Here is a 25,791-nt window from a genome sequence, read left to right as displayed (position 1 = left end):
GAACACAGATGCACAACTCGGGGTGTCCGGCTCCATCTGACACAACACACGGCAATCCAGGCAAGCCAGAGTCAAGCACTGGGCTGTTATCAATAGCTGCTGTTCAAGCACTGTGGGAGCAAGAGAGCCCAACAGCACAGAAACTTTTGCTTTCAGCATTATTGCTCCTGGGCGTGAGGAACTGACCCATATGGTTTCAAAATTTGCCAGGAAACAATATTACAATACTCAATCGGAAGCTCTTTCTTCCCTAACTAGAAAGCCTTAGAAGAAACCTATTTAGTAAACTTAGTTCCCTACCTGGAGTGCAGCGAGTTATCCATGTGTGCCTAGCTCACTGTAGGATAGGGAAACTGACCTACCCTTATATAAACGAAACTAGCAGAGAGCACTATCCTACATAACAAAAAGCCAGGAATACTTAATTAAAACAACAGAAACATTTCTGAGTCCTCTGCAAATCAAATCCTGATCTGCCGATAACAGTGATGACTACTTGTCCAGACAAAACTATCATTTTTGAAGAAAGTTCATTTTATTGGCTTCTTGAGTGTCCTACCACAGTTATCATCCAGATGACTACTTATCATCCAGATGACTACTAAAGTTCATTTTATTGGCTTCTTGAGTGTCCTACCACAGTTATCATCCAGATGACTACTAGTCTGCAGCTTTGCATACTCTTCACATGGCACATATTTGTACACATACAGACACACACGAACATATACAACCAATATCCTGAATTGCCATCATTCTGCTACAAGCCCCAAGGAGGGAAAACAAGCAAATTGAGTTAGAAGTTATTTTCCTTAATTCCTCAAAACAGTCCTAATGCTCCATCCTAAAGGAGTGGTTAGGTCTTACTGAAAGCTACCAGTTACACTGTGAACCTCTGCCAGCTGCAAATCACCCCAACTGCCCTGGCACCATCATTTAAAGTCATTTTCCATTTAAAGAGCCCCACATCAGTGCCAGCATAGCCCTTCATTACCCATCCCACTTAATACCCACAATCTCTCCACAGCTCACTCGCTCGGTCTCCACTGACCAAGCAGCACACGGAGACTGATGTGCGGATTATTGGAATTCCTAATGCTTTTTCTCCCTGCTGGCTGAGTGCTGAGCGCTTGGCAGCCTGCCTGACCCGCAACACGTGTGGGTTTGTCAGCCTAATTCACTGTGTCATCTGGAGAATCTCAGGATGAAGCGGGACCCAACAGCGTCCACATAGCAACGGCCAATGGATCCCAAAACTTCCAGCTACTACACTTCACTGGTGGAAAAAGTACAGAAGTGAGTCTGGGTGTTTGCCACTGCTTGCCTCCCAAGAGGCAAATATACGAGGTAAGAGCAAAAAGCATTCAGCAGGATACTCTAAGCAAAGGCTGGAGAGTCAACACAGGGTTTTTCCGTACAAAACATTCATCCTCACTTGTAGTCCTGCAATGACTCTAAATCTGCACGTCAAGATTCTGGATTTGAGTAGCTTTTTTTTTTAATCCACCTCCTGTTAACTAAATAATGGCAGTGAAGATTTAGAGGTACAGGCTCAAAAAGGAGTTATACTGAAAAGTGACAACTGACTTGGTGATAAGAGGTTGCTATTAAATTGTACCTATGCCTGGCATTTAAGCAGGGGAGAAAGAACTGGGGCTTGGGCATTTTTCTGTGTAAAGAGATATTTTCAGGTGTGAGGCAACACATCAGCTCTGTAAATCCCGCTGTAAAGTCTTACAGGATGAATACACAAAAGGAAATACCACACAATACGTAAATAGCAAATAAATGCAAACTTCACAGCCTGCCTACCTAAAAAGTGTAATGAAAGTGAAACTTCTTTGTAGATGAATGAAATACAGAAGCCAGCAGAGATGTTACTTGGAAATGGAAGAAAAAAACATGCAAAATACAGCCAAAGTTTCACTTCCTCTATACAACAAAATACAACAGAAAGCTAAAGCACAGCACGTAGCACATCCTCTACAACCTCCTCAGACAGCACATCAAAGATTTTATACTTTATATCTGATGTCAGAATACAGATTTTTTGTGGATTATCTGAGAAGATAAAGATTACCAATTATGTAACTAAATACAGGGATTTTTAGACAACATATTGTAGGCCTATTTTTCTGTTAACAGACATACACCAATTATTTTATAACAGCAAGCACAGTTAACAGAACTACTAATGGAAAGTCTTAAAAACCACTACTAAGCAGTCCAGCTGTGCTCAGTTTGGTTCTGAGAGCATATCCCCCCGCTCTCAGCACCACAATATCCAGGCACCTCAGTCCCAGGTATATTTATCAAGACACCTTAGTTCAGTTTATTTCCACTTAGCTACAAATATACTCTTGACAGTGAGTCACTCGAGGATGAATACAGCATAAGAAAACAAATGAAGTTTTTCTCAGCCCCAGGACTACACCACACTGGCAATACACATCTACCAGATTACAAAACTACTTGCTTTTGGAGATTTACAAAAAGGACTTTGTGAGATTACTATGTTATGTTGCTTCCTCTAATTTCTTCCTGGATTTGTGCAGCTAATTGCTTATCAACAGCATTTCCAAGTTATAGCAAGCTAAAAACAGAACCTTGTTCTTAGACAAAAAAAGAACAGAACTCAAACCCCACTGTGAAAAACAGCGTGGACCAAACTGAGCAACCACTTCCTAAGGAGCTCACACTCTTGCTCTGCACCAGAATTGGGGAGTACAAATAGCAAAAGCTTACCACATGAGACAGCCCTGCCTGCTCCTGCCACTGGCTTTTCAATTCCACTTATTCCCCTCACCAGCTCCCAATGCAGCCACAAAGCCAGCCAGCTTGACACCAGTGCAGTGGCAGCTCCAGTGGTCACGGTGAACAGCAGCAAGGAAGGTCATGAGGACTGATGCCCCACCACAACTATATGCAGCCTGACCTGGAACCCCAAAAATCTATTTAACATCTTTAAACACTGAGTGGTAACTTACAAAAACACGTAGGCTTAAGTTCATTCCTGAAAATGGCCACTTTGGCTAGAAAACTTGGGGGTACACAAGGCAGGAAAGACTGAAGCAACCACCTTAATGCTGCAATAACTGCTCACTTCTCAAGTAAGTTTCCTCAGACAAAACTGAAAACAGTCAAATAACAGAAAAACGCGTAGAAATTATCATCATGGCATACAAACAACAGCAGAAAAGCTTTTGTGTGCCTCCTTTTAACAAAAGAAAGTCTAACTTTGAAAGAGCTGCTTCACTGCCATGAGCCCACGCCCCGAGGCAGGGGCTAGGTTAGGTTTTGTTTCTGTTTATTTCACCATTTCCCTGTTTATTCAGCTTCTTTCCTCTCTCAGTGGCAGTCAGGGCAGCACAGGGCAAATGGCTTCATCCAAAACCAACAAGCAGTCCCGGACCCCGACAGCAACTCTATGGTGCTCTTCAAAACTCAGGTACACGTGGTCCTGAACTCGGACGAAGCTTCAAGTCTTTTCTACAGGAAAACGTAGCGAACCACCTCAGAGCTTGCTTGAAAAAAATTCCTATTTTATTTCCCCAAGTATCACATTAAGGTGAAAGAAGGTAAAAAGAGAAAAGCCAATGGAGTTACACAGTCTAAGCTCCATGTAGCTTAAATGCTACTTACACAACTGTTAACCAGCACGGGTTGGAAAGGAAGTCTGCTCCTTCTGGAAAGGCTGCAGACATTCCCCAGAGATGCGCGTATGGTGACCAAATGCTTGGGAAACATCAGACTTCTCTGGTTACAGACAAATGCACTTCAGTGGTGTTTCAGACAATCCACTGTACACTGAAGTTTAACCTCAGTGATACCAGTTCTACCAACTTCAAGTGAACTACTTTTGCCTGAGGCAGGCAAAGGACTTACTGAGGGCTGAAAGAAGAGCAAAACACGAACCTTTTGTACACACATTTGTAGCAGAAAATTTGGGTACCAAACACCCCTTGCAAAGAAAGTATGCTTATTTTGACATCAACAGTAGAGCTCTTCTACAGGGATTTCCAGGGACAGATGGCATTTCGACAGAGCACAAAGTCATGCTCTACTTTCTTTGGGAACGGTGCGCTTGCATTAAGGTGTAAAATCAGGTCTATTGTTCTCCTAATCTTAGCTACACCTTGCCAGCAAAAAAAAAAAAGGTATGTGACTGCAGTGTACATAAAGCACCACAGAACTTGTGATACTGTAATGTGGCTAGCAGTTGAGTGCTGGGATATAACACATCTGACATCAGGACAGGCTTTCAAAGCCCCACAGTTACCACTGCAGAGACTGTGCGTTTGTTCCCAATGATACTAGTCGTGGTGGCTGTAGCCAGAGTACAAGTGAGCAGTCACAGCGGCTGGCTGGGCACATCCAGCACTCAGCAGGCTGTAGTTCACGGTTGTGTTTTATGCAGCAAAACAACGCAGTAATTGTCACATGGGGCAAAACAAGCTGCAAGGACCTGATGGTCAGGGATGCAGCATTGACTGAAACAGGAATCACACTGGCAGGGGGGCATATGGATCCTGTCCTGCTCTGCCTTCTGCATCACCAGGAAGAGACTTCCATCAAGGTATTTGATAAGTCACTAAGAGAAGGTGTTTCTCAGAAAAGCAGGTTTTTAATTCAAACACATGTTCTCTCCTGAAGACTTCCATGTAAATGACTGACATGTAGTGACATGAAATACCTGATAAGCTTATAAAAAGAAACTTGAATCATCGAGTCTAATGAAGCCGGACCATTAGCGAGCAGCAGACAAATCATGCCCACACACAGTGCCTACTGCAAAACCCAGACCCAGGCCTTTCACAAAGTATTTCTTCACTAGTTCAAAGCAATACAACCACCACAGCAGCTTCACAGGCACACTCATCAGGCACTTTCGTAAGACAGGGTCCAACAACAAAATCCTCTTTCATAGTTTGGGAATTTTTTTTTTGTATCAGAAAGAACTTCAGCTCATTTACTCCCCTTTGGTTCAGTCACAGGAGAAAACCATTCTCATAACAGTTTTTGTTAGAATTTTACAAACCAGCAAAGTTCTCTGTGCAGTTAAACTATTTTAATCCTATGCGCACACACCCTCCACACCATACACAGGCGCACAAACAACTTGCCTGGGTTACAAGTCCTCAGTGGTGAGTAAACCTTTTGATGCTGCAATACCTGTAACTGCATTTCACAGAAAGCAGCAGCAACAATAGTACTAGGGTCATGAAAGTCTGCAGTTTTAAGTTCAACAGTTTCTGCTGGAAAATGTAAGCTTAGTCTAAACCAACACCATGTAGTTAACAAAACAGACCCTCAGACCTGCAAGCCTGCTTTCAGAACAACCATGCAAAACTGGACCAAACTGGACCAACTAAACACTTTACAGGTTACTGAAATCACAGCATCTCTGAAATTCCTTCAACCTGGACAAGACACCTTTACACCAGCTGGACTTATTTTTTACTTATCTGAACCTCTCCCCCTTTCACAAGTGTTAGGAGCAGCCCACCCATTACACAGGTCTCAGCAGGTAAGGACTATCCCTGATGCCTGGGGACAGAGGTGGTGGCAGAATACTGGTAGGCAAACACTCCTGCTAAAGTTAAAGACAGAGGAAAAAGACTAACACCTGCCTACCCACTGAAGTACACTAATTACAGAGAATAACTGAATGATTCCTTTCCTTACTCAGGGAGGTGGAGATAAGAGGTATGGGTCTTCTCATGCCTCTGATGCAAGTCTAAAGCACTCTTGGTTGGCAGCAACACACAGAGAAAAAGTCACCAGCTGTGACAATTAACAGCTTCATTTTAAGTCTCTTTTGTTCAAGTGAGTAATTCTTCTATTCAGACATTCTACATGAAACAGCCCTATCTGAACTGAAAACGTATATTCAAGGCACACAGCTAAAACCTGAATGCAAAAACTGTAAGGTACCTGGATGCTGGGAAGCAGCCACAGTGCGTTTTAAGGCGGTGGAATCTGAGCCTCACCAATCCTGCCTGCAAAGGTGCAGAGGGGATGAGGGCTCCAGTGTCCTTCAACCCCCAGCAATACTCCACTGAACCAACACCTGTTTTTTTAAAAACCAGATTCTCAGGGAAAGTCAAAGATGATGCACCGGCCTGCAGAAGAAAAGGAGAGCTGTCTACAAAATGAGTTATTTCAGGACATGTACAGACAAGTGCCCAAAGACCTAGAACCTAGTGTAAGCAGTAAATCCTTAAATGAGACGTTGTAAAGCAAGGTATGGATAGATTTCACCCAAGATGCTGTTTATTAAAGATATTCCAGGAAAAATGTACTTTGATTTAATAGACCTATGTTGATTTTATCCACAACACAATCTGTCCACTCAATCACCACTTCTCACAATCAGAGGCATGGTGGGAATTGAATTTTTGTGTAGGAACAGGTGTGAACACTTCTTGGAGCTGTGCTCAGTTCTGCCTTACCTCTGTTACAAACAGAATACAACCTTCATTAAAACCTCTCTTCATTAAAACATCTCAGTTGTGGGATTTATTTTGTGCCACTTGCTGCCTGAATTTAAAAAGAAAATGAATTTATTCTACGATGCACTTACACAGAGGCTGAGAGGAGACCGCTTGCATAACAAGTATTATGCAATTTCCCAAATAAATAATACCCTTGTAGGGGGGAAGATCACAAAGTCCCAAAGATTTTCAAGGCTGCAGATTTGGCTTCTAAAGCAAAGAGTCTGTAAAAACCACATGCCATCCCAAATCTTCCTGCTAAGTACTGACATTGCATCAAAACCTGAAGATCCCATCAGGAACAGTGCCCTACTGCGTATTAACGAAAGACAACGTGGCAAATATGCAAAACATCCCTACAGTACTGCCTCTAAAGAAAGTAAAGAGGTTGACACACCAGCTAGAAAAAACAAATACAATACAACACAAAACAGCGTGGATGCAGTTACACTTATAAAGCTGTGCTTTAGTTTGGGTAGCATCTAGCCCTAAGATGGTTTTATTAGATCAGTAAATAAACACCAACCCCCCCCCCAAAAAAAACCCAAATGCACCCTTATGAACCATCTTCAGCCCAAGGTACTTTGCCAGCCCAAATACAGTTGTGGAATATCCCATGTGGAAAACCTAAGAAAAAAGCTCACCAAAATACCATGCAACTATGTGATCATCATGAAGATGTTTAAAAACAAACAGCCCCTAGACTAAAACAAGCATGAAAGTCACAAATGGTCCAAGTACCCATGGAGAGAAAACCCAGAAGAAAGAAATGAAGCCCAACTGGTGGCACTGTGGAAAACAAAAGGGGATTTGACAACAGACCCCAGTGCCCATGAGCCCCTACCTTCCAATTCTGACAAGTAACTTTGCCAGGCCTGTAAAAAATTTTGCTTCTCCTCAATTTTTTGTTGCTTCTGTGATTTGGCCTTTCCCCTCCACTGGTTTCTCTCCTCTCCACTCAGACCCCAGCACATAGTGCTGGTGGTCCCAGTGTGCTCCAGCTCTTCTCAGCCAATACTGAAACAAACTGTTCTGAAAGAGGGAAGTCCACGTGCACCAACCCCTGCTCCAGTCACCGCACCAGCCAGGAATCTCAAACCCCCACCCACTGCACAACTGCAGCATTGTATTTGCACAGGAAACAGGCAGAAAGTGAAAAAGTGATTCAGTAAGTAAAAGACAACTATATTAACTTATATCATTTTTCATTGGCAATGGAAGAGGTCCACTACAAGTTTCAGTTCTCCGAGTCCTGGGATACTTTTGCCAACAGCTTCAACTGGGTATCAGGGAGCAAAACAGAGAGATCAAGTTTTGCAAAGGCAGCATCCATTCTGCCAGAAACTAGACATAAAATTACTGTCACAACTGAGCTAATCAGCCATGTTCCAAACATAAGCTGCATTTATCTCCTCAGAACAGCAGACTTTTCTCTTAATTATCCAAGGTCAATGGCAGTGAACACTGAGCAAACTGACACTCCAGGAAGCAATGCAGATACAAAGCTGGAGGGGAGGCAGCCTTACATTTGCTTAGCAGTAGTATCACATTTTAATGTAAAGTTTCTCTTTCTAGACATGACAATTACTTTCTAATTAATCCCCAATCAATACATTTGATAAGGCACCCTTATAGAAACTGAAATACCAAGTTCTGGACCAGCATAATGCTCCCATTTTCACAGAATTATTTAGGTTGGAAAAGACCTTTAAGATCACTAAGTCCAATCATAAACCTAACACTGCCAAGTCACCACTACAAGCACCATATCTACACATCACCTAGAAGTGTTTTCAAATGTTGGAGTGTAGGCATTTAAGACAACTGAAGCATCCAGTCAGCCAAGGGAATAAGTTACATTAATTTTTTATCAAACTTACCCAGAATTTTGATCACTGTCTCTTTCTGCTTAAGATATTCACAGAAGTTAATATAAACAACTTGAAAGCATTACACCTCCAGCTACATTACACCTACAACGCAGAAGGTCTCAGGTGCACAGCCTCATCTGCTTCTTTGCTGAATGAGACAGTTTTTCTAGACAGGTTTGAGCTTGTCACAAAACAGAAACTACTCTGGAAATCTTAGTAAGCATTTCAGCTTCCCTAAAAACACAAGCGGTAAAGTGGCTGAGTTTTACTAGTACTGTACAACAGAAAGGTCTTGTGTGATTTCCCTGAAATTTCTGTTCAAAAATGCAACAACAACATGGATTATCCTCATGAGGTAAAGAGTTATTTCATGTAGCATCAATAATTATGCAGCAATTGAAGACTTCTGGAATTGCAGAAGCAAAGAATAGCTCCAACAAGCCTAAGGTAAGAAGGTTCTTGGGTCCCGATGAGAAAGAGATCAGAGATAAAATAAAGGTGGAAAGGGGAAAGGGGCAGAAAGGTGCTTCCACATCTCATGATGGAACCAACACAACATCCATAAACCTGCCCTGACCATAGCGGTCCCAGGAAGAAAAGCATCATTCTCTAAAATGCATGGTGGTACTTAAGTGACACAGGATGGCACGGGGCTGCACTTCTTTCCAAGTTACATTCTAGTTTCCTAAGCTCACTGGTGATATTATGTAAGTATTAATCACACCGCTGTTCAGCACACTCTTAACTGCAATGATTCAAACTGCTTCCAGTAGCTCACTAATCCAAAGTACAATCCTCTTGACAGCAACTGACAGATTTGGAGTATTCAGATATAGCTGAAAGGAAAAAAAAATAAAATAAAAATCAAACCCCTCGTCTGTCCGCTTTTAAAACAGCCAATATTCCTGCTGACCAGACCCACAGCTCAATCAAGGGCTGGGACACACTGCCAATGGGATTCCAAGCCTCATATTAATGCACTAAGCAGGTCGCTCAGACCCATGAACAGCAGATAAGGAGCAGCCCGGACATACAGAGTGGTGAAACAGCATGGGTAAAATACAGTGAAATTAAGAGTGGTGTGCCAGCAAGGCGGCAACCTGCTGCGATCAGCACCCTGATACAGCACTATCTCAGGGTTTTCCCCACCCTTCCAGCAGCACAGCTGAACCCCAGCTGGGTGCTGGCTCCACTACTCCAAAAGGTGAACCCCCAAAGGCTGGCTGTGCTCACACCCCAAAGCCCAATATCCACCCATCTAGGACCAGCTGGGTGCCTCCAAGAAGCCACTGGAATCACACCACGCTAACACAGCAAAGGAAGATTTCTTCCCAAAAGCTGTCTTGAGATTGTAGGAAAAACAGAAAACAAAGATGCGAGAGAGATCCAGTTATCACAGATACCAAAAGGTTTCAGTCATCACACACCAGACCCAACAGACCCCTTCCTCAGACAGGGCTGTGCCTTTGCCCTTCCCATCCAACTCTGCTAGCATAAATCTTCCTTGCAAGCTCCAACACAATTCTACATGCATTATTTATCCCTCTTGCTAAGTCATGCCGTGGGATAATTACTTAACCATTGTAATATTTTGCAATGGCTGTATTCTATTATTCTAATTGATTTTCATGGGATTGCTTTTGGTGCATCTTTTGAGCAGAAGAGCACGTTTTCCTGGAGTATAAAAGCTACATTTGACATTTGTTTTTAGCTTAAGAGCTGGATGTCAAAAGTGAATTTTTATAAGAATATCAATGTATTCTTAATTAAAACAATGTTGATACATTACTCAGATATTTGCCATTTCTGTTAACAACCACTGAGACATGTTTTTTCACAAATCTAATGAAATATAAAAATAGTTATTAACTATTTGTAAGTGTTAATCACAAAGTTTTTTCTTCCCAATTGGATGTTTTCCTTCTAAAGACTTCAGTTAGCATAATTACGAAACATTTGAAAGGTGAGAGATCTGCAACATCTTTGCTTACAAACTAGAAGCTTAAGTCAAAACACATTTGCATGTCTTGCTTACCACCACATCAAATTTTACTAAGATAAATGCACAGCTTAAGACTTGCAGAATTGTTACAGTAAGACACTAAATAAAATCAGCTCTTCCCATACACTCACCATGATATAAGCCACACACAGAGCAGCCCAATTAAACAATTATTTATGTCTCCCTATCCCCAGGATATTCTTCAGGCTATGCATGAAGCAAGATGTACTTGCTACATGAAACAGTTTTGTGAAACGATGAATAGGATTTAAAAAAACACAATAGACCCAGTGGTTCAAAACTGGTAAGAAAACTTTTTCTGCCTGGAGCCAGAAATTCTTCCAGAAGCAACCTTGCTTTTAAAGCTGCTAATGATAACACTCTGAACTGGAGCAGTGAGGAAAAGCAGCAAGGCGCTGATAATCAAACCGTTACCTGCTACTAATCTGCTGGCTATATAAACAAAGGCACGGACACAGCTTCACAGAGAAGGAATATAACCTTTTTGAGCACATCAGTATATGAGGACTAGCATATCTGTACACTAACATCAAACGCAAGAACTTTACACAGTTCACAGTACTAACACTAAACTTTAGGACAGATGAGACTCCCTGAGAACTACAGCCCTAAAAAACAGCCCTAAAAAAATTGGCAAGTATGTTGGTCTTTCCGGGTGTTTTGTTTGTTTCTGCTTAAATAACATTTAAGGTCACCATCAGTGATCCAACTCTGGATCCAAAGTTTTATCAGCCTCAGCCCCTGTTCAAACCTCAGAGGCTCCAGGACAACCAAGAGCAACAAGCTGTCTGAGGAGTCCTTTGTTTCCACAGACACACACCAAGTTCTTCCCCTGAGTCTCATTTAGGACTTTGTACAATACAACTTATTTCTCAATTCTTTCTTATCTATTAAAAACATCCCACTAGGAAAAAAACAGTCTTGGAACAATGCAAGATCACAGAAGATGACTGTGTTACGTTTCATGTCAACTTACTCCCTTTCTTCTCAATGCATCAGTCTTGGAGGCCTGATCCAGCCCTTTCAGCTGGCAACAAAGTGCTGCACTGACTTCTGAGACCTCTGGACATGACTGGGAAAAATCAATGCAAGTAACAAAAAGGTCACATTCTCCAGAAGTATCAACTATGTGTTGAACCAAGACAGATTTGCAAACGCTAGCACACTCCAAAATAAAGCAACCGTTATTAAACTGATTTCTTAGCATGGAATCCATATTCCCACAACCATGACTAAGTAAACCTGTTCCTCACATTATATGCCGTCATGGGAAGAAAAAAAAATATCATTCATGCTTGCGACAGGCTTTTAGAAACAAGTGTAGTACATAAGTGTGCAATTTCATAATTTTGAATTCAGAGTGCCAGTGGGAAAGTCAGTCTAGCTTACAACGCAAAAACAAAATGGCAAGGGGGGAAACTCAAGAGCTGTAAATAAAACCCAACTACTCCCAGGTGTCATCCCTCACTCTTCCTGCACATTTGGAAAACCCTGAGAACTGGCACAGAACTGTAACAGGTACCATATTACAGAGCTTCTTCCATTACTTCCTCAATGTGCCTGGTTGTTGGAAGAAGTAATGCCTCTCCAGGCACGAGTGGTGAGACTGTCCTCACATCTTTATAAACGCACAGTCTGAACATGAAGGTGTGATCTCCCAAGCACTTAAAGAGGAGGTATGCACCCTATAAAAGCATGACATTCCAACCACCCTGTCCATCGTTGATTTTTCTATCAACTGGTTAATTTGTGATTGGAAAAAAAAATGTCATCATCCTCATATGACAGAAAGGCTTTTGTTTATGATATACCTTTCACTATCACTTCTTTGCTGGCTGAATAATAGTATCTCTCAACAGAGCAGTGTAAATTCCAGCACACAAATGTATGCTCCCAGCCGATGCAACCAAGGAGCCTCAACAAACCCTTCATGGGTCTAAACTTCCGAACGCAAATGTGTGATCCCAGCGTGCAGAGGTGCTGTGAAACTGTCACTGTCAATAAGTCGTTTAATGAACCTCAAAATTTCATAGTGAGAGCTCCGGCATTACGGACCATCCCTGTGGACAGCCCCAAAGTCCTATGGACACTAACAATGCTTGTCTCAGATGCATTACATCTTCTTGACCTCAGAAGTTAAGCAACTTACAACTAACTTGAGTCACTTCCGATAATAAGTACTTCTAATTAATGACTTTTAATTGCTGCCAGAGTACTGTATTCCCACACCCAAGGTTAAACATGTTCCCTGCTCTGCTAGCCCACGTAAAATTGTGCAACTCTTAGCAATCCCATGCCTTTAGTACCCATACAGCACACAGCTCTGCATTCCTCAGGTGCTTTAGGAGCGAACACATCGCTGTACATGACACTGAAATGAAGTGCACAAAGTCTACCCCCCACACTTTTCCAGCAGTTATTATCATTTGCTTTCTTGCTGCTCTTGCTCTTAAGTGATTTTATATACAGTTCATTGTTTTAACAAACATTGTTTTAAGTCTGACTTCATGTGCGGTTTTTGAGAAGACACTTCAGAACTTCCAAGTGTTTTCCAATGATTTGTTCCTATAAGCCATATGTAGTAGAGACTTGTTGCTACGTTTGCTTAACAGACAGGTAAACCTATGCATGTGAGTAACCTCACTGCACAGAGTCCATGAGTCACAGCAAGTTAAAAGCTGGAGGGATAGAAAGTCCCCACACCAAGCAGTGCCTCAGCTCATAGAACTAGTGAGTATACAGATACCCACCAGCCATGCAGAGTAACACTTCTCTGCCAATATTTATAGTTTCATTGTGTGTCACATGTGAATTAACCATCTCTGGACACCGAGATACAGGGCTCCAAACCTTGCGTAAGCAGTATCCGGCAACAGGAGTGCTCCTGCCCACCCCAGGGAAAGCCCATGCTCATTCCCAATGGGCCCACTGCAATACCACCTCCACAGAGAGGCAAGAGCCCAGAAAGGAGGAAAGCAGCCATTGAGGAACAGCCACTTGCAGGTTAACTCATTCTCCCTGAGCAAAGCTGGATGATGCCCACCACCACTTTAGATGAGCACACCAAGCTACCTTTAACTGCTGCCATGTAACGGCACGTTACCCAGCCATCCCTCAGACAAGCCACCCACCATCACTACTGTGTGCTTTCCCTTTTGCTTTGACAGAAACCCAGTGCCGTCAGACGCTATTAAGTGTAACTTCTGCAATGCACTGGCTTCACTTTCCACACTCTGATTAAGACACACTATCCTTCGAATCCCACACTGGCACTGGGCAGCTGCCAGTCTTTCCTGCACAAGTCAAGCTGTTTGTGTGTAAAAAACAATAAAACACACAATTCCCCCAAGTAATTCACCATTTTTATGGCAAGCAGTTTTACGTGATACAGGTTTACAAATTGGTGAACAAGGCTATACTGGAAGCATTTCCTAGAGCTCATTAAATATTTTTGTTAAATTGATCCACACCCACAACTGTTACAGATAACAAATGAAAACGGGTTTGTTTCTCCATAAGACACCTGTAATAACTGAGCAATAGCAGCAAACAGGCACAAACCAGAGCTCCCTCACCCTATTAGCATTACAGAGGAAAGCCTCCCCTTCTGCTGCTAATGATGTGCTCTACCCTGTATCCCCAGGAGACAAATGACTGCACTGGCTGATTGACTCCATCACAGGGCCATCATCCATCAATGTATTGCCTCTCTTATTGAAATCTCATCTCAGGAAGAGAAAGTGCTCAGTACCACTTCTGAAAAAACAGTGAAGCACTTTCAGAATAAGAGCTCCAACATACACAATTGGAGCCAAATGTTTCAGCAGAAGCACACATTTCCAACAACTTGAACATACATGGCATGCTTTGTGCAACCAGGACAAGACAGACCTACGTCCTTCTGCTAATCTAGATGGGTTTTGTAATTTTTTTATTAAACAAGGGAATTAAACACTTGCCATATACATAGATTTATCAAATTAAAACACAGACAGCGAATACAACCATAGAGATTTAAAAAACGGAAACTTGAGAATATTTAGCTAGCTGATTCGCGAAAGGGTGAATTCCAGCCTCTTTTACCCAGGCTCAAATCACACTAACATCACACTATCTCTACTGACACCTGAAATAGAAGCAAAGAAAATATAAATCATTCCATATACTTACTTAGTATATAGATTAAAAAAAATAAAAGGCAGTAATGCTATTCAATAAAGAAGTACCCCTTAACATAAAAAAAAATGCTGCATATTTGGGACTGGGCACAGGGGGTAACCCACGCTCAATGCTCACCAGGTTCTGAGCAACTTCACAACATCACTGAAGTCACCAAATCCTAGTATTTCTGCATCCTCTGTCCACCTCCCCAATTCAACCATGTGAAGTTTCACATGAATTAGCTGGACGTAGTTTCATGTGTACAAAAATCATTTAGTTCAGGAAAAATACTTCAGATTATGATCAGTCTCATGTCTGTACTCAACAATATAGATCTGAAGGAGTCAGCTTTATCTCAGGCAAGATATTTTGTCTCACTTAGCACCTCTGCATCTTACAAGCAATCCATCCTAACTTTGAAATCCTGAAGAACAATCTGGTTCAGAAAACATGTCTAAACTTTTATTCCTTGTTTACCCCTAAACAGAATTCAAAACCAACTTGTTTTGCTTTCATTTTATTTAAAGACAACCAATAAGGTAAGATCCCCAAACTAAAGTTTCTAGAAACCCTGAGCATAGAATCACAGAACATTTTGGTTGGACCTTAAAGCTCATCCAGCTCCAACACCCTGCCATGGGCAGGGACACCTTCCACTAGAGCAGGTTGCACCAAACCCTGTCCAACCTGTCCTTGAATACTGCCAGGTATGGGGCAGCCACAACTTCTCTGGGCAGCTGGTGCCAGTGACTCACCCTCTAAACACTAAAGAATTTCTTCCCAGTACCTGATCTAAATCAACCCTCTTTCAGTTTAAAGCCATTCCCCCTTGTCCTGTTACTACAGGACCTTGTAAAAAGTCCCTCTCCAGGTTTCTTGAAGGCCCCTCCGGGTACCTTAAGGCTGCTCTAAGGTCTCCCTGGAGACTCTTCTCCAGGCTGAACAACCCCAGCTCTCTCAGTCCGTCACCTTTGTAGCCTCCTTTGGACTTGCTCTAACAGCTCCACATCCTCCTTATGTTGGGGGCCCAGAGCTGGACACGGGACTGCAAGTGGGGTCTCAGGAGAGTGAAGCAGAGAGGGAGAATCTCCTCCCTCAATCTTCTGGTCATGCTCCTTTTGTTGCAGCCTGACACAGATGGTTTCTGGGCTGCAAGCGTACACTGCCGGGTCACGTTGTGCTTCTCATCAACCAAGTCCTTCTTCCTCAGGGCTGTTCTTAATCCATTCTCTGCTCAGCCTGTATTTGTGCTTCATATTGCCCTGACCCATGTGCAGGACACCTTGCACTTGGCCTTTTTGACCTCCATGAGGCTTGCACTGGCCCACCTCTCCAGCCTGTCAAGGTCTCTGGATCTCACCCCATCCCTCCAGCATGTCAACAATACCACAAAGCTTGGCATCTCAATGAACTTGCTGAGGGTACACTCAATCCCACTATCCATATTCCTATCTAAATTGTAAATATGGAAGCTTGCACCTCCATATAGTAACTCATGTAAAACATATACTATGCTTACCCAACTACGGAACATTTCAGCTCTCAGCAAATTGCCATAAAATGTATGTTTCAAAATGTTTATGAGTCAAAGTTAAAAATCAATTTGACTGTTGCTTTTGCAGTGAAGACTGTCATTACAAATTTTTAGTACTTTGATCCTTGTATCATAGGGGGTTACTACAGGAGACCAGCATCTCAAGTAAGACCACATACGGTTCAAAATCAAGTCTCCTGGTTTCACAATCCGTACTTTGAGATCCCTGAAACCCCCACTTCACGTTTATTTCCAGAATGCTATTTAACAGAATATTGGCTGTGGGTGTACTTTCAACTGTCAGAAACACAGGCAGCATTTCAATAATAAAATACTATCAAAACAACGCCCAGCTTTAGCCAGCTTCGTTTGGGTTTGTTATTATTTTGTCGGGTTTTTTTATTTTAGAAATGAGCAGAGCTTCACACGACTGAAGATACAGAGTTACTGAACATTCAAACAAAACTTCACCAAGCCAGCAAAAAGAAGTGATGCTTTGCCCTCTCATTTATATTTGAGCCACTCAGAATTACAATCTTTCCCACGTTAAACAGGCAGTGAGTTTGTTGATGTACCAATTAGCATCTGCTACAAAGAACATGTTCCTAATTAATAGCCGGCTTATGGGAAGAGCAGTGTTAAAGATTTGGTTGGACCTCTAGATGTACCAAAAAAGTGAAATGAGTTCTGGCTGATGTAAGGAAAATCTGCCTGCACAAAAAGCTACGTATTTTGCATGTGTCAGATGTAAAAGGAACTTCATAAAGGTAATGGAAGTATTTCCATATTATTTCTACAGTATTGTGTAATGCTGGACATCCGCTTAGGGTAACATGTACAGGTTACTCAGTATTTGCGGTCTGGTTTTTTTGCCTTGTCCTTAATAAACAGAAGTAGCAATAATGATAATTTGCCCTAACCTGCCTGAAACATGCACACTTTTAAATAAATACAAACCCTCCTGTAAGACTCCTTCCCTCTGTGAATGTCCAGACTTTTCCTTTTACCTTCTGAAGGAGGCTACTGCAAAAAGAGATACTGAGTACAGCTGCCAGACACAGTCACAGCGAGTTTGTATGAATCTTATTTCAGGTCAGAACTCTGCATTACGAAACTCCAGCACACCTCGCAAGTGACCTACATTGCGGGACTGGAACCCACTAACCTAAAGAACCAACCAAAATCCCACAAAATAGGTCAGTGGGTTTCCTTGTAAGAGGAATTACACAGACAAGGAGAAAAGCACATAATAAAGGACAATCAGAGCGCAGGAGCGAGCACTCTGCAAGCCGTATCTCTTGCCCTGCTTCTGTATTCCTGCATGCCAACAAGACTCCCCAGAAGTGCCATGAACTCTGGTGTTTCTCACCAAGGGACCCTGGAAGGACATGTCTGCTCACAGAAGGATGTGTTCAAGCCCAATGGAGCAGGAAGAAAAGGTGCAGCACCACAGCAAGGAACAGCGAGCCCACCAACAACAAAGCCATTTCATTCACATTGCCAATGCAAAGCAGGTCTCGCAGCAGCCAGAGAACAAGGGATACCTGATTCACGATCAGTAGTGAAACAGCCGGGAGTTATAGCAAGGGTGGCCAAGCTGCAGCACAAAAGCTGGATGTAGCCAGCCAAAACAATCCATCTAGCCCACAGCATATTTCTTGACTCCCCACCCCTCATGGGTCTTTGGTCCCATGCATTTTGGCAGGAGCCATGGGTGGCCCCAGAGAACTACGCTTTGCAGCCACCACTTCCATCCTCTCTACTACTCCAAGCAACACTGCACGCTTCATTTTCATTTCATGCAAGGTTCTACTTGCTAGACAAAGCCACATCAGGGTGCAAAGACAGCAGCCCCTCTGAAGCCAGCTGATGGGAACATGAAACAATCAGGGCAATTAAGAATGGCATTCAGAGAAAAGTCACTCTGCATTCCTCTGCCTACCAGTTCTCCACAAGGACCTGCGGAGAGCAAGGGGTCAGTATCCCAGTGGACACAACGTCTGGTCACAGCAATAGAAAGCTGCGTGCCCTCTCCTCCTACATGCACATACATACTTTGGTTTAGATTCCTATCTCCCAAAAAAGCAGTCTACGGAGGAAGAGAAATATGAATAATATCCACACTGCATATTACCAGTGATAAACATGCTTCATGTCACAGCTTATCTGTTAGATTTTTATACAGTCTCCAAGAGAAATCAGAGATTAATATTAAACCCTACCACCCACAATTACTTAACTCAAATGGGTAATCTACATAAAAATAACAACACACCTTACCCACGCTAAAGATTTTACCATTTATTTTAACAAAAAAATCATATAATTAACTAGGTTGGAAAAGACCTTTAAGATCATCAAGTCCAACCATTACTCCAGGATCTATTTACCTAATAAAAAAACACCCTAACAGGTAGAGGCATTATTCCATTATAGGACCTTCAAGAACACAGTGTGGTAGAAGCAAAGCGAGTGACAGTACCCACCACACTACCTACTGTATTTGTCACCTACTGCATTTCGAGTACCCAAATTTGACAACCATAGCAAAGCAGTATTGCCTTGGTGCTGCATGTTAATATGCTGAGGATCCTCCCTGCTGAGAATGGTTTCCCAGAGGTGCTGAGACCCAAGAGAAATCCTGGGGTGATGGTAATGAGATCATTAATACCACAGCCAAACACCAGCAAAGAGCAAATCAGGACACAACTCTTTCAAACAGCCAAAGTACAAGACACAGATCCTATGCCAGGCTAATGCTTGCATCAGGATGACAGATAATAGCTGATCTGAAGCTGAAGAGCTTCTTCTCCTCAGATGGAGTCTCACAGGCTATGCTACTGAAAAAGCAAGCATAGCATGAATCTCTACCAGTAGTCAGTTTATATTGATCTAGTCAATGGATCAATACTCTAAGCCACACGGCCAAGACACCCAGGTTCCAGCAATATGAGTTATGAAGTCAAACTTAGTATATTGTCAAACCACAGTCACAGCATTCAGGGCTTGCTGTGAACCATCAGCATTGTCTGCTTGTAAAACGTTAGGTTTGCAAGAGGTTCCTCTTGCCCTGCCAGGTTTGCCCAGCAAAAGTACTCCCCCATCTACAGATTTGGACTGCAACAGGTAATTTACTTTTAGGGAGTGCTGGTATGAGACAAGAGAGGTCTCAAGAACTACTTGTATGTGGGCAAACGTTTTGCATATAGGTATCATGTATTCCAGCACTCAGAACTATCTAGGCAGAAATATGCTGTTCCCATCCATCACCCACGGGAACACATCCTCAGGATGCAGATGGCTCCATGGAGCACTGGCACAGCTCCAGGCTGGGACAGACAACGCTTTGCTCCACCTGATCCAAGAGCCATTTAACTTCAGCAGTCAATGGGAAAAATACGGATGACTTCAACACAGATATGAATGGCCAATTAGTAAAACAAATATCCAAGAATAAAGGCACCAATGTCCCCTCCACAACAGTTTTCTCCAGATGAGTCACATATTCCATTTTTACAGAAAATAACCCACTTAAAGGCCAGCTATGATGCTGAATAACAATCCCCCCTGCTTAATGCAGGTGAAAGCTATCCAACTTGAAAGAACTGAATGAAACCACTTTGCTTTCAACCTACACCACAGCTACACATTTTTAGAACAGTCCTCCAAATACACGGCAAATCAGCAGCGCATATATTAGTTGTTCAGAGATCAGGAGCCTGATTTGTCATTCTAGGAATAGCAGGACTATCTGGTGTCTGTTCTGGTCAGCCCAGCCTGGATGCAGAACAAGAGGATACTTTTCAATGGTGACATGGAGAGTAGTTTACATCCTTCAAGGTGCTAGCTTATATCCTTCAAACATGCAAGGAACTTTCTGGAGAACTGAAGGAGAACAACATCTGAGACACCTATTCCACACAAGAGAAAATACATTTTTTAATTATGATTAATAGTTTCAGCTCTGCCTACCCTCAAAAATAAGGGTAGCAAAAGAGTGAAGCACTACTGACATACGCTCCATGAGCACTCCACAATGAAACCTATGCTCAAATCACTTGATCCAAACTCCAAACCACACACTTTTAAGCATACAGGTATTAGCAACAAATACAACAGAAATGCTTATTAAGCGCATGCCTTGCAGAGGACATACACGCTACACCTTGTTAATTTTGGGCTGCAGCATCCCACTGTTTTGTTAATTTGCACATCAGACATCCAGTTGTTGCTCTCACATCTTCCACTGACATTTTTTAGTGCATTTCTCTGTAATCAAGGCACATTCATGATAGAGGATGTGAAGTTCAGAGAAGGAAAGCACTTATCCTAAAGTTAGAGAAAAATTAACATCACAGAAGCTCCACCACATCACACTGCTTGCCATCTATCCAGAAGGAAAGCTTCAGATAATAGAAACTACCTCTGTGAAATCAGGAGGGAGGGGGAAATAACGCTTCTTCACAATGATGTCTGAAAGCAACCCCATGCAGAAACACTCTGCATGGCTGTGCCTGGGAGGAGAGAGGAAGCTACAAGGTGTACAGGAATGCAACGTATGTAGAATACCATTTAAAAAAAAAAACCAAACGAAAACAGGGAGCCATCTCCTGCCCTCAGATAGGAATACACAGCTGCCAGTAACCAGAAATACAAGGCTAAATTCTGCCCTCACATTCCTAGGAAATCCAAAGCAAACTTTCCTTCCGTATTTGAAGAAGTAATGGATATTGGAAAGAACACGCATCCATGAAGCAAACTTCCTGGTAAAAGTTTTAATTCAAGCCTTCTCCTGTGTGCAGGAGGAGCTGGTAGGGCCACATCAGAGCAAACCACCAGAAGAGCTGCAGGACTCAAATGGAAGTGGTGGCCAGCAGCAGTTCCCCACATTGTTACACCAACACAAAAACCTCTGGGAAAGAATAAAAGTATCGTACACTCTAGCAAGCACATCACCATTGCTCACTCCCAAGCTAGCCAGTTACATCACCTTTCTCACCCAACTGAATATTGTGTTGAACACAGCTTGTATCTTTGCCATAATCCCCACAAAAGGAAAACCATAGAAAAGCTCAACATACTTGCCTAAAGAGAGTGTGATAAAGTTTAACCATAAAATTGCAAGAATAAAGTTGAGGAAAGGGAGTTAAGTGACATATTGTAACCAACCCAGTATTCAACAAGTACTACAGGTTTAATGTAAACTTTGCACCACAACTCCCAATTCTCTTGAGAGGGAAATGACCTAATTTTTATTTAAAAGCAAACTGAAGTATTTATAAACAGCCCTTTGAAAAAGTATTCAGGTGCAATTTAACTGTTTAACATCTATAGTGATTTTGACTTGGCAGGTCAACTTTAAAGCTCACGTGTTTGAAGCTCCTTTTATGAGATCCTAGGGAAAGAGGATAGTTGGATCTGACAAAGTAAAACTTCTAACTGCTGCCAGCCAACCCTCCTACACACCAACAGATTATATCAAGTCTGAAAGAATACACACAGTGTGAATTAGCCAATGTCCTAACTAGTTCTCAAATCAGAGAATATTTATCAGCCAAAGTAAATTCTACAGCAAATAAATGGCTTCACAGTGGAGGGGTGCGGGGCGTAGGCTATACCAGATCTTAATAAAAACTGGGCATACTGTAATTGCACCCAGTAATTTGATGAAAACCGGTTGCCCCACCATGTCTATGTCTGTCTTTCACTACTTTGTTGAGCTTTTTAAAGAGGAAGTTTGATAGATTTCCGATAAGTGTTACTGAAGTAAGCCTTAATGAAGCACAGCTTTTAAATGTGGAAAAGTGTCATCAACTTGTCAAATTGCAACTTAAAAGTCAAGCTCATCAGACACCTTATATTTCAAGTAATAAATTATCAATCATAACTCGTTAAGTATCTTTACATCAGTCATTTAGCTAAAAAATTCTGACGAATTTCCCCAGCACCGACTTGTACGTCACATACTGTAGATACCACAAAGAACTCTGACCTCCCAGGTCTTCAAAACACATGACACTCCCTCACAATTCCCAATTACTCCAGCTTTCAGTTATATTTATTCATAAATTATACAAATATGCAAGACGACATGATGGTCCATTGAATATTTTAAATACTTTCTCAAATTCTCCAAACAAAGGCAATTTAAAAAGCGGCAAATATGAATAGAAAGCTGATGAATTAAATGAATTAAAATTAGAAGCTATTCATAAGGGTCCATTAAAAGCTAAAGAGAAGTACAATGTTCTAGACCCAAGGATCACATCTGCAAGTAAGGCTCTTAACCTGAAATCATCAACTGCTATCCCTCTTAATAGCCCTTTACAGACAAAACATCCTACTACCTCAACAAACAGTTTGAAAATTGCCATTAAAAAAAGTAAAGGCACAGGAGAGAAAGCTGTTCAAAAAGCTCTCAAAATGAACATCAGCATGGTGACCAAATGAAAATGACTGAATCTGCCACAAGATACAACCCGTATGGGCTCCTACATCTCATTAAGGCTGTCCTACAAACACCCATGCACATGCTTGACGCCACGCTGCGAGAGCTCGCCGTGACTGCAAGGCTACGCGCTGTAGTAGCACACACAGTTAAAGACCAGGCAACTGCAGGATCAATGTGTTTCACCTGAGCACACAGGGAAGCCAAGGAAACAGAAATCAAGCATGCTGTGAAGATTTAGCTGCATGACAACAACACTGAACAAAACAAGTGAAGAATCAGCTCTAGGTGTGTATAGAACACTACTGTCCCAAAAGCTCGACCTTATTCAATGCTACAACTATGCTATTTAAAATGCTTAAGTTCAAGACCTCTGTTTATTTTGTAAAAAGCAGAGATACTTGTAACCAACATGCATCCTAAAAACACACAGTAAAGGACTACAGTGCTCTCTGTTGCTGTAACTCGAGAGTTTCAGTGGCCCAAAAGCATGCTCTCCATTAACAATGTAGGCACTTCACATTGTCTAAAGCACAGTGTGAACAATAACCAACCAAACACGCTTTCACCTCCTTTGTCAGTCACATCAAGACAGCTAAGGCATGCAAACAGCCTGCTGATGAGAGCATCTCAATACGCCACTGCACTCAAAGGAGGGAAATGATGCCTTTCACAATGGAAAGGACTACTTCCTTGGCAGAGCAACAGAATTCAAATATACAAGGTACAACAGGAGCAAAATCAGAAGTCAACAAAAGTAGAACAAAACAGAAAGAATAAGCAGAGCATCACATGCCTGTTTTAGCGCCAACTGGTATTTCCAGGGCAAACTTTCTGAACCCATTAACTAGGAGAGTGCAAGTAAGGTGGTGGGGGGGGGTGTTATTTAGATTAATTAAATTACTGTACACCAGCTTCACCATCTCACAAAGACTTCCACAGTTACCCAGTGTAACGCAATCAGAGAGACCCAACAGCTAAAGCTTTCAGAAACCCGCACCATTCCCACACCGAGCATAAAGCCAATCCCTTTCAGATGACAAAAGACACTGAGAGATCAACATCTCGGGAAGGGAGTTGTTGTTCTCACGGCATCAGCCGTTTCCTTTCTCATCCCCTAATCCTCAGTCATTTCTACTCCTGTAGGAAATACAGGTAAATCTCCACCCAGACCCCAGAAGACCACGTGCCCCAAACCACAGTCAGAATGTTTTTGACCGGCTGCGGATCTCCAAAACGTCCTCAGTACATCAGCAACAAAAAACGCACAGAACAACAAAAAGATTCAGGTCGCCGACACATCCACAGAACATGTCTTCCAGCTCCAATTAAAATGCTTGAAAGAGAATTTTTAAGATCCACAGGCTTTTGAACGGGGACAGAAGGGGCTGTACCGGGAAAAGGGGGGATGCAACCAGCCGATATCGAGGGAACACGGGGGAAAAAATCAACAAGTCGGCGCAGCCCAGCATGGAGCAAAAGCCGCGTCGGAAGGTGCGGACATACCTTGTGGAGGTGCCTTTCCTGACATCGCAGATACTGCACTTGAAGGCTTCGGCGCTGTTCCTGAAGGTGCACACGCTACAATCCCAAAAGCCTTCGTCGGCTGCAGGTTTGGCTTGCCTTTTCGGCCTTGAGGAGGGGGAGGGAGAGGGGAAGCATGTGTGTACGTGTGTGTTTGGGGAGGAGGAGAGAGGCGGCGGAGGGAGGAGGGAAAGGAGGAGGAGAGAAAGAAAACACACACATGAGAAACCATGTTACAGAGCCCCGAAACCCAGCGCCTGCTCTCACCGCCGCTCCCCCCGCCCCGCGCCCGGGAGCAGCCGACGAACACCTACCGGGGCCGGCGCCCGGAGAGGTGCGGTGCGGCCCCGTGCTCCGCCCCCGGCCCCGCGCCGCGGGAGGGCCCGGCCGGGCCGGGCCGAACCCAGCCGGGCCGGGCCGGGCGCGTCCCCCTGCGCCCCCCACACCGCGGCGGGGGCAGCCCCCCTCCCCTCGGAGGGTGGGAGAGTTTGAAGGCTGGGAGGCGCGTTCCCTCCTCCACCTTGTTAAACCTCCCTTTGTCTGGGAGCAGCGAGTGCGCGGAGCGGGAGTGCGAGCGAGCGGAGCCGCCATGGCTGCTCTCGCACCAGACCAGCCCTGGCACCGGCGGCGGGCAGGGAAACACCGGCACCGCTCCTCCCGCTGCCCTTCCGCGCTCCCTCCATCTTAGGAGCCTCCTTCGCTCCCCCGCCGCCTGCACCCCCCCCTCCGCCCCGACCCCCCGCGTACCTGCCCGGCTGGCGCGGGCTCGCCGCCCCCCTCCCAGCGTTCCCTCCATCTTAGGAGCCCTCTGCCGCCCCCCCCTCACCCCCCCGCGGCGGAGCACACGCACGGAGCTGCCAGCCAGGGGCCTACCCACCGCCATCCCCTCCCGCCGCGCCAGCGCCGAGCCGGGCCGGGCCCGCCGTCGCCGCTGGGGCAGGGTGCGGAGCGGGCAGGGGCGGCCCCCGCCGCGCTCCCTCCATCTTAGGTGCCTCTCCCCGCGCCCCCCGCGCCCCCGCTCACCTGGTCGGGCTCTTCTTGTCGCCCATGACCATGGATCGGGGCCGCCCCTGCCCTGCGCACAAAGAAAGAGGCGAGGGGGAGGGGAGGGGGACGGGGCTGCCTCCGTCCAGCAGGCTCCGGCTGCTCCTCACCCCCGCGCCGCCGCTCCTGCCGCTGCCAGGCTCCGCTCCAGACTAGCAGCGCAGCGCAGCCCGGCGCCCTCCCTCCTCCTCCTCCTCCCTTCTCTCCCTCCCCGCGCCGCGCCGCTCCGGCGGGCGGAGCTCACCGCCGCGCCGCGGCCAATGGGGGCGGCCCCGCCGCCAGCCCCGCCGGGGAGGAGAGCGGGGAGCGCCCCCAGCGCCGCGCCGCCCCCGGCCAGGAGCCCCCTCGGGCCGCCTCCCGCCCTCTTTCTGCTCCGCGCCGCAGGCGCTGCCCCCCGCCGGGGGACCCCGCCGCAGCGGGAGGGCCGGCTCCCCTCAGCCGGCGGTGGCGGGTGGCCCCTTCCGCTCCCCTCCCTTCCCCCTCGGAGGGCTCGTCGCCTGCCCGTCCCCGGGGCAGCGGGGCTGAGGCCGGTGGTGCCGCCGGGGCCTGCTGCGGGCGGGAGCCCGTCAGGGCAGAGCGCGGCCGTGCGGCCCCGTCCTGCCCGCGTGAGGGGCGGCAGGTACCGGTGGGGGACGCGCGGGCCCGCTCCGAGCGGGGCTGGGCGGCCAAACCCCTGCCTCGCCCCGCCGGGC

The 25,791-nt window shown here is 44.6% G+C and overlaps 1 protein-coding gene across 1 annotated transcript in view; it reads right to left on the bottom strand.

Annotated features, from left to right (window-relative positions):
• The window catches only part of RYBP (RING1 and YY1 binding protein), a 45,304-nt gene extending 19,963 nt beyond the window's left edge, over positions 1-25,341 (bottom strand). The window contains exons 1-2 of the mRNA XM_065687532.1: positions 25,079-25,341; positions 24,038-24,163 (exon numbers count right to left, since the gene is read on the bottom strand). Coding sequence (XP_065543604.1) covers positions 24,038-24,163; positions 25,079-25,110 — 158 coding nt within the window. The 5' untranslated portion in view covers positions 25,111-25,341. The remainder of the gene's footprint in view (positions 1-24,037; positions 24,164-25,078) is intronic.
• Between the last annotated feature and the right edge of the window lie 450 nt (positions 25,342-25,791).

The sequence above is a fragment of the Lathamus discolor genome, chromosome 7 (genome assembly GCF_037157495.1).
Source record: "Lathamus discolor isolate bLatDis1 chromosome 7, bLatDis1.hap1, whole genome shotgun sequence".
NCBI lineage: Eukaryota > Metazoa > Chordata > Aves > Psittaciformes > Psittacidae > Lathamus > Lathamus discolor.
Note: the sequence above shows the minus strand (reverse complement) of the source record. Positions and strands in the feature narration are given on the sequence as shown.